Source organism: Salvia hispanica, chromosome 4 (genome assembly GCF_029641045.1).
Source record: "Salvia hispanica isolate PSC_SH4W2 chromosome 4, Shi_PSC_v1, whole genome shotgun sequence".
NCBI classification, from domain to species: Eukaryota; Viridiplantae; Streptophyta; class Magnoliopsida; order Lamiales; family Lamiaceae; genus Salvia; species Salvia hispanica.
In genome coordinates this window covers 46,630,464-46,638,685 of record NC_142695.1, presented here as the reverse complement: position 1 = coordinate 46,638,685, position 8,222 = coordinate 46,630,464, and the positions used below count along the sequence as shown (strand labels likewise).

Here is an 8,222-nt window from a genome sequence, read left to right as displayed (position 1 = left end):
AAAGATCATCTGATCTAATAGTATTATTCAACTACAAATATCACTATGATTAAGCAAAAAATGAACATGCATGCTACTTGTATAGTATTATACATTCTCGTATTGGAATTTATAACTACTCCAAGATAACACAAAAATTAACCAATAAAAATGCAAAATGTATATGAAACGTAATCATGCTGTGGGGCTTGTCCGTACGCACACGCGCAAGTAGCAAAACAGCACTACCCACTCATCAACTATATAACAAACCCTAAAAGCCAACTCCACTAAAACCTTCCTAATATATTCCTAAATAGATTAATTTAGAAGTTAGGCATGTAATATCTCAAAATAAATAATAGCACAACCCTATCTCAATATTTTGTCCAACTTCGTGCATAAATAAAACAAAAGTCGGTGAACCATATCGTAATATAAAAAGAATTGTACTTAGAAACAGGAACAATACCAACATACAAACTGCTAAATTCAGCTGAAAAAACTGATTAAAGCATAAACATATATGCTTATAATCAGGTCTCCTAATTAAAACTAACCAAACCTAAAGCTAAATTTAGCACTTGTTCCTGTTCCTCATCAACAAGACCTTGAATCAACTAAAACCATTAAATTAATTAATCTCATCACAACTATGTTTATTGTAATTTTGTTTTTTCCCTCTCTTTTTTCTTTCTTTATTTTTTTCTTTGTTGTCTTTCTTCATCTACCTGAAGCTTGCCCCGAATGTCGGCGTCCAGAAATCGGCTGTGGTCTCGGTAGCCACCGGGAAAGTGCTTGAAATCGGCACGAGGCAAAGGCCCCTACTCTTTAGGTCCTTTATTGTCTCTTCTTGATCCTTCAGATTAAACAAACAAAGCCATAAATGCTTCATAGTACTATAATTTTTTCAATCAATATTGTGCAATATATAGATACTACTATTTACTAAGCATTTCATATCAATTTTGAACTATTTGACATTTAAAACATTTTTTGCGCATTCATCCCTTAGCACATGGTGTCGTGTGCCAAAATAGGTAAAAAAGTGTTAATAAGTTCCGTGTGAAACGGCACCGTTTACGACTTTCATGAGTATTCCCATTATAAGCTTATTGTGATTAGCGAAATAGTAGTACTAAATATTAGGAATTACTACTTTTTTCTGTTAATTGCTAAGTGGAAGCAATTAATATATAAACAGTTAGGTCATACCTGCTGGCATTGCAATGGTGGCGGTCCATTTTTCAGATAAGGGGTGCTTAGTACCTAAAAGCAAGCAAAAAACCATTAACATGAAGATTTAATTTAGAAAACATTTTAGTGGGTTAATTAGGACATTATATATGCAATAATGTGAACTTACAGTGACTTGATCGTGGAGCAATTTTATATAATCAATAGCTTCGTGGAGAACTGACGCAGTATCAGTCTGTAACAACGTAAAAATTACAGTTATTACTACCATATATTATGAGTTTATAATTTATTGTTGATTGCCTTCAAAAATACACAACATTTACCCATTTCTAGTTTATCACACAAACTTTCAATTTGTTTCACCAAGTTCACAAACTTTGAAAAGAATTGTGTAGTTGTGAAATAAAATTGAAAATTGGTGTGTGGAACAAAAATAAGCAAAAGTTTGTAGCATATTTTATGACAATTAAACCTAAAAAGATTATAGTAACTAATTAAACACTGTAAAAATGTAAGAAATAAAAAAATCTAGAGTTTTTACCTTTCCAAAAGGTGAAACCAATTGCTGGAGCGCAGTTACTCGGTCCCCTAGCTTCTCTTTTCGGACCTATTGAACAAAAGTCGAAATTTTATCATTCCATTTTCTAACACTCATTCAATTTTATTTCTTTGAAAAGCAAAAATAAACTTACCTTAAAAGTTGGCATTGGCGATGGAGTTTCGATTCTTACACGCTTGAATGCTGGTTCATTACCATCTTTCGTCGCCGCAGCGTCTGCATCCGCTGCCTTTCGACTTGCATTCTAGATATATTCAAAAATTGTTGTTTCTTAAATTAGGTTAAACGTAGAAAAACATAGACACTTTATTGTTATTCAAGCTAAGGTTTGTGGTGGATTATTTTGACTACTAAATTAGACACCAAAGTATTATTCATGCCAAAATCTAGCAAGACCAACTTAAAATTTTTAAAAATAAAGTACTTATTGTAGAGAATGAAATATCCCAACTAAACTTATGCAAATTAACCTATTGACTCACTCACCTTTGAAGCGAAGCTCTGATAATTCCGTTTCGGTTTGGTAAGGGCTGAAGGAATAAGCTGCGGTATCGAGGAAGGCAGGAAGCTCGCCCGGACTTCGCCAGAAGAGGCAGCCATGGCATTCCAGAAAGTAGTGTTGTTGATGAACTGAAAATTGTTAGCAATCTGCTGTTTAGGAAAAGAGGGCCTCAAATTTGGCGACGAGAAATTAGGAGGCGGCGACCAAGAGTTTTCCACCAGAGGCTGAGAATCGGCATCGTATTCAGCTGAATACGACGCCGTATTCAGTGGAAAACTGGTGGGCGGTAGCGGTTGGCAGTTTTCGATGGAATTTTGGAACTGGTTATTGATGGGTTGAAGCATGTGAGAATAATTTTGTTGTGATCTTGCGCTGCAACAAGACAAGGAGATAAGTGTGAGTTTGATTGATCAACTTGGTTCGCCTTTACCATATTGTTACAAATGAAACAAGTCGAAAAATACCAGCTTTTTTAGGATGGCTAGTCAAATTATTACATCAAAGTATGTAATTAAGTGAGAAATTCTTACATCAAATATAATTGAGTGAGAAATTCTTACATCAAATATAATTAAGTGAGAAATTCTTACATCAAATCTTGATTCCAATATTCGTCGGCCATCGTATGAAAAGTTGAATGAATCGGCATGTTGTGGGGTTTGGGAGCTTCTTGGAGGACGACGGAGCTGCCGCCGTCGGAGGCGGAGGAGTCATCGCTGATGGAATTTGTGGTTTTAGGGTTCAGCCAGGCGGAGGCGGAGTCGTTGACCGCGACGGAGCAAGGGGATGAAGCGAAGAGATTTCTTGGTGAGTTCCACCAATTTCCTCCACAAACTACCGATTGGAATTCCTCTTCCATGATTTTGATTCTTGTGTTCAAGTTTTGATTTCCACTTTGCTTCTTTCTCTTCAACTCTTGTGTAGCTTACTAGGAAATGACAAGTTTTGATTTTGATGGAATGTGAAAGTGGATTTTCATGGATATTGTTGTATATATTATATATGTGCGCTCGCGCTAGGTTACATTTTTTCTATTTGGGATAATAAGAAAATAAATAAACAAAAGAAATGGTGCAATAGATTAAGGAATGTGGTTGACAATGGAATAGATGGTGAATAGAAAATACAATTTGAGGGGACGGAGGTGATGAATTATGAGACAACTAAATAGGTTTTTTTATACAAAAAAATAATTTTGGGTAGAAATAACCTCTTTTTCGTGTGCAATGATTATTATTATTTTTATTTTTGCAATGTCCCCACTGTTTGATTATTGTGTTTAATTTTTTATTTTTATGCGAACGATTTAAACATTTTTTATGGGTCGCTTATGAACAAAGGAATATGGTTTGATGGGGTACTAATGTCTCCACATTTTTTCACTCGTTAAGAAAATTATGCGGCCGAAATTTGTTTCAGGGGCGAATATGTAAAGTCACTTTATTTATAGTGAAATTAACTAACTTAAAGAGAATAAAATTAAATTAAGTTATCAGACTGTTATAAGAGATTACATTTTAGTGTCACGGTGATCTAACATGCAGATGCATCCATGATTGAATTTAGTAATTTAGTACATTCCCTTTTATCTTATATTTCCTCCGTTTCATTATAGTGGATGCATTTTTTTTCAGCATGAAGATTAAGAAAAATTGTATTAAGTGGGTTAAGAAAATAAAGAATAAAGTAGAAATTAAAAGGTAGAGAGATAAGATAATAAAGTAGTAGAGAATAAAATAAGTGAGAAGAAATATATTGACTTTTACTAAATGGAGAAATGACTTCGCAACTTTGCAACGTACCAAAATAGAAAAATGACTTCACTACTAAGGAACAGATGAATTATTATAAGTGATTGATTTTCTTTTACGGGTTATTCACTCTAGGTGACATTTTTTGCAAAAAACTCTCTCTTTATTTATTCTTTTCCCTATATTTTTTTTTTATCTTTTCTGAATTTATTCATCTCTTCTACTTCATTCTTTTCCCACTATTCAATAAATATACATTTTTCAAATTTTGTATCCAAAAAAAATCAATCACTAGTAGTTATATAGAGTGAGTATCTTATAATAATCATCGGTCTTGAAATAAAATTAGTTTTCGTTGGACTCCAACTGATATGATAAAATGTAAATACCTTATTCATGATATTTTTTATTTAATTAATATACTTCATCTGTTCTCAAAAAATAGTTTTATTTTTATTTTTATTTTGGTACTTCCTGTAAAATTTGCTTACTACTGGAGTATTATTTTTTACTAGTTTTATTTCTTATACGATGAGCATTATTCTTCACTAACAACACTCCAATTACATTTTCTTTTTGTCTCTGTCCTATTCTATTAATTTTATATTAAAATATTCCCTTTGTCCCATAAGAATATGCACTATTTTCTTTTTGTCTCTGTTCTATTCTATTAATTTTACATTAAAATATTCCCTCTGTCCCATAAGAATATGCACTATTTTCTTTTTAGTTCGTCCCACAAAAATATTCACTTTCTAATTTTGGAAACTATTTTCTCTCTAATAAGCTGGAAGTCATTCTCCACTAACAATACTTTAATTACTTTTCTCTCTACCTCTTTTTTACGTTACTAATTTAGCATCAAAATACATGTCAAACTCAAAATGCATAATCTTTTGGGACGGAGGGAGTACATTACATTTTAGTATACACAAAATGGGCTAACAATGGGAGTCCTTCCCTCCCAAAAAAAATACATTTTGCATTAAAATCTGTGCCAAACCCATGAAAAGGTTATTGATACGTGAGTCTCATTTTTATATATTAGTTGTATAATAAAATGTGAGTGCAATAAGTTAGTGGAATATTAGTTATATAAGGTCCACTAACCATTTATGGTAAAAAGTAAAAGTGAACGATCTATGGAAAACATATGAAAATGCCAAAAGTCAAAAAAATGGGGGATGAATGGAGTAGTTTTTTATTCTCTCCATTTCATAAAAATTACTAGGATTTTGAGGATGGCATGTACTCCCTCCGTCTACAAAGAATATACACTTTGAGTTCGACACGAGTTTTAATACAAAATTGGTAAAATAAGAGAGGTAAAGATAAAAAGTAAATAAAGTATTGTTAGTTGAGAATGAGTCTCACCTCATTAGAGAGAAAAGAGTTTCCAAGTTTAGGAAATGCATATTCTTGTGAAACGGACTAAAAAAGAAAGAGTGCATATTCTTATGAGACGGATGAAGTATATATTAAAACACGTTTATACCGAACTAAATGTTCATACTTTTCAGAGACGTGTAATAGTTTTATGTTGTCCATCAAAGTAGTCTCGTATAGTAAAAAATTACCTCTTTCAATTTATTATTTTATTACATCTACTTTTTTCTCGTACTTTAATTATTTTTCCTCTTTCCTCTACTAAATTCACATTGAAATTATGCTATCCTAACTATTTTTTCATGGATATAGGGAGTACGATTAACTATCATATGCAGTTAGTTAACAAATTACTACCTCCGTCCCAGATAATTTGTTCCATTTTTTTATTTCTTTCGTCTCACATAATTTGCCTCATTTCACATATTATCTTTTTTGGTAGTGGACCATATATTTCACTAATTCATTCATACTTACATTTTATTATAAAACTAATACCATATGCAAGTAGGACCTACATTCTACTAACTTTTTCAACTCACTTTTCATTACAAACATTAAAACTCATGCCCGATCAAAGTGAGACAAACTATATGTGACAGAATGAGTACTAATTAGTAAAGTAAGAGAGAGAGAGTGGCATAAGTAGTGTTAGAGTGAACTCCATATTGTTAGTAGTGTAGTGTAGTGTAGTGGGATAAATTGTAAATAAAATGATGTGTAGGGGTTCTTTGTTGTTTAACTATTCCAAAATTAGAAAGTTCATATTTTGCCGGGACGGAATGTGACTCCCTTCGTCTCAAGTTACTTGTGTCGTATTCCATTTTGGGTTGTCCCAAATTACTTGAGTCATACTCCCTCTGTCCCGCAAGAATATGCACTATTTTCTTTTTAGTTCGTCCCACAAGAATATTCACTTTCTAATTTTGGAGAGTCCTTTCTCTCTAATGAGGTGAAACTCATTCTCCACTAACAATACATTAATTACCTTTTCTCTCTACGTCTTTCTTACTTTATCAGTTTTACATTAAAACTCGTGCCCATCCCAAAGTGCATATTCATTGGGGACGGAAGGAGTATTTTTTTTAGTTAAAAATAAAACATCAAATCTTACTTTGTTCTTTCTTTTACTTTACTCTCACTTTTTTCTCTTACTTTATTTAACTTACTAAAAACAACTTTCTTAGAACCCGTGTCGAAAAGAGACGCCTCAAGTAATATGGGCGGGGGCAGTATTATTTTTTGACAGAGGAGTATCTTTATAAGCGTGTCATTAAAATAGAAAATTAGTAGAGTAATTAAATAAAGGAAAATGACGCCACTGTAACGTAGCAATGACGTGGTACGCTAAAGACAACGGAGACACCGCCACGCACGTGGCAGTCGGCGGTGGGAAAAATGCGTCAATTCCATATTTTACGAAACTGTGTAATGATGACTGTTGAAATCAATAGATCTGGTCCACAGTTCATTTCGTCGGAATTTTCATACTCTTATCTTCAACCATTTGAAATCCATTTTCCATATTATAAACCCATTATTATCTTATTGATAATAATCTCAAATCTAGAAAATACGTGCAAATCTCTCACACATGTATCGATGGAGTATTCTTTTTTTACAAATATTAGTATCGGGCGTAAAATGTAAACTTAAATATTGTTCAAATTATGATCGACTGTTAAAAAATGTCAACATATAATAAAATAATAGTAACAAAAAATTTCAAACGGTATCAACCATTGATACTGTATTAACATTTGTTATTGTTATTATTTTATCATCTGTTGACATTTTCTAACGATCTAAATCATAGTTTGAAATTTATAAAATATTTAAAATTTGCATTTAATCACATCCCTATTAATATTCATATATCTTTAAACGTCCTATTAGTACCCATACATCTTTAAACGTTACAAAATATCCATATATCTTTAAACGTCCTATTAGTACCCATACATCTTTAAACGTTACAAAATTTTGTGATATACTTTTATTTCGTCTTCAACTTTATAATTCCATTATTTAATCTATTTTATTCTTGTTTCTACTTTATTTTTAGTCTATATATTTATTTCTTAATCTACAACCTAAAATATTTTAATATAACTAGGATAGAGAAAGTTATACTTCATCCGTCCTTGAAAAATATTCTTATTGAGGATGAATTAGTTCAATGTGAAATTTGTAAAGGTTGAGAGAAAAAAACAAAGAATAGATTATGTAGGAGATAAAAAAAAAAAAGGAAGTGAAAGAAAGTTTTCATAATTAAAAAATTAACTAATTTTGAAGGACATACAATAAAAGGAAGTGAAAGAAAGTTTTCATAATAAAAGAAAATGAGACTATTTTTCAGATTAAGAAGTATGCAAATGGCAACGGCCATTTAATCCTGAAAGAAGGGGGTAATAAAGGACATTTAGTGAATGGCCAATTAATAATCAATTATCTGTTATGAATTAACAAAATTAATTATTCAAATTAGCAAAGGATATCCATTCAGTTCGGTTGGGTTCGAGGTTAGCTAACAAAATAAGCATCCCTGAATCTAGGTTATATGATTAAAATTTTATACTATTCGTTTATGTTGTAAAGTTAATCCTAGTTTATGGAGAACTCATTAATATTTTATACGTGCACTCTCTTCATATTGAGATAAGGCAATCATAGACACTTACATTAATTTATAAGATAAAAAGTAATCCCCCACCCAAGTTATCCAGCAATAATTTAACGGTTGGTAAAAGTTTAAAAAGACATTTATGCTTGCATCCTCCATTACTAGTTAATTTAACAAGGGTCGTAAGGAGACAAAGTTTACACAAGTGACTAAATTACCATT

At 31.7% G+C, this 8,222-nt stretch overlaps 1 protein-coding gene across 1 annotated transcript; it reads right to left on the bottom strand.

Annotated features, from left to right (window-relative positions):
• Positions 1-396: 396 nt before the first annotated feature.
• LOC125192937 (transcription factor bHLH112-like) lies at positions 397-3,368 on the bottom strand. Its single transcript, XM_048090613.2, has 7 exons — positions 2,831-3,368; positions 2,225-2,612; positions 1,872-1,982; positions 1,721-1,786; positions 1,346-1,411; positions 1,195-1,248; positions 397-838 (listed from the first exon to the last, which is right to left on the bottom strand). Exons 1-7 carry the CDS (start codon positions 3,097-3,099, stop codon positions 707-709), a joined length of 1,086 nt encoding a protein of 361 aa, XP_047946570.2. The 5' UTR covers positions 3,100-3,368; the 3' UTR covers positions 397-706.
• Positions 3,369-8,222: the final 4,854 nt, after the last annotated feature.

Bases quoted from the DNA above. Each gene is read 5' to 3' on its own strand.
- LOC125192937 (XM_048090613.2), bottom strand. From the start codon at position 3,099: ATGGAAGAGGAATTCCAATCGGTAGTTTGTGGAGGAAATTGGTGGAAC. The intron at 1,983-2,224 runs GTGAGTGAGTCA...GAATATATCTAG, and splicing joins ATCAGAGCTTCGCTTCAAAG to AATGCAAGTCGAAAGGCAGC. The intron at 1,787-1,871 runs GTAAGTTTATTT...TTTGTTCAATAG, and splicing joins CGCCAATGCCAACTTTTAAG to GTCCGAAAAGAGAAGCTAGG.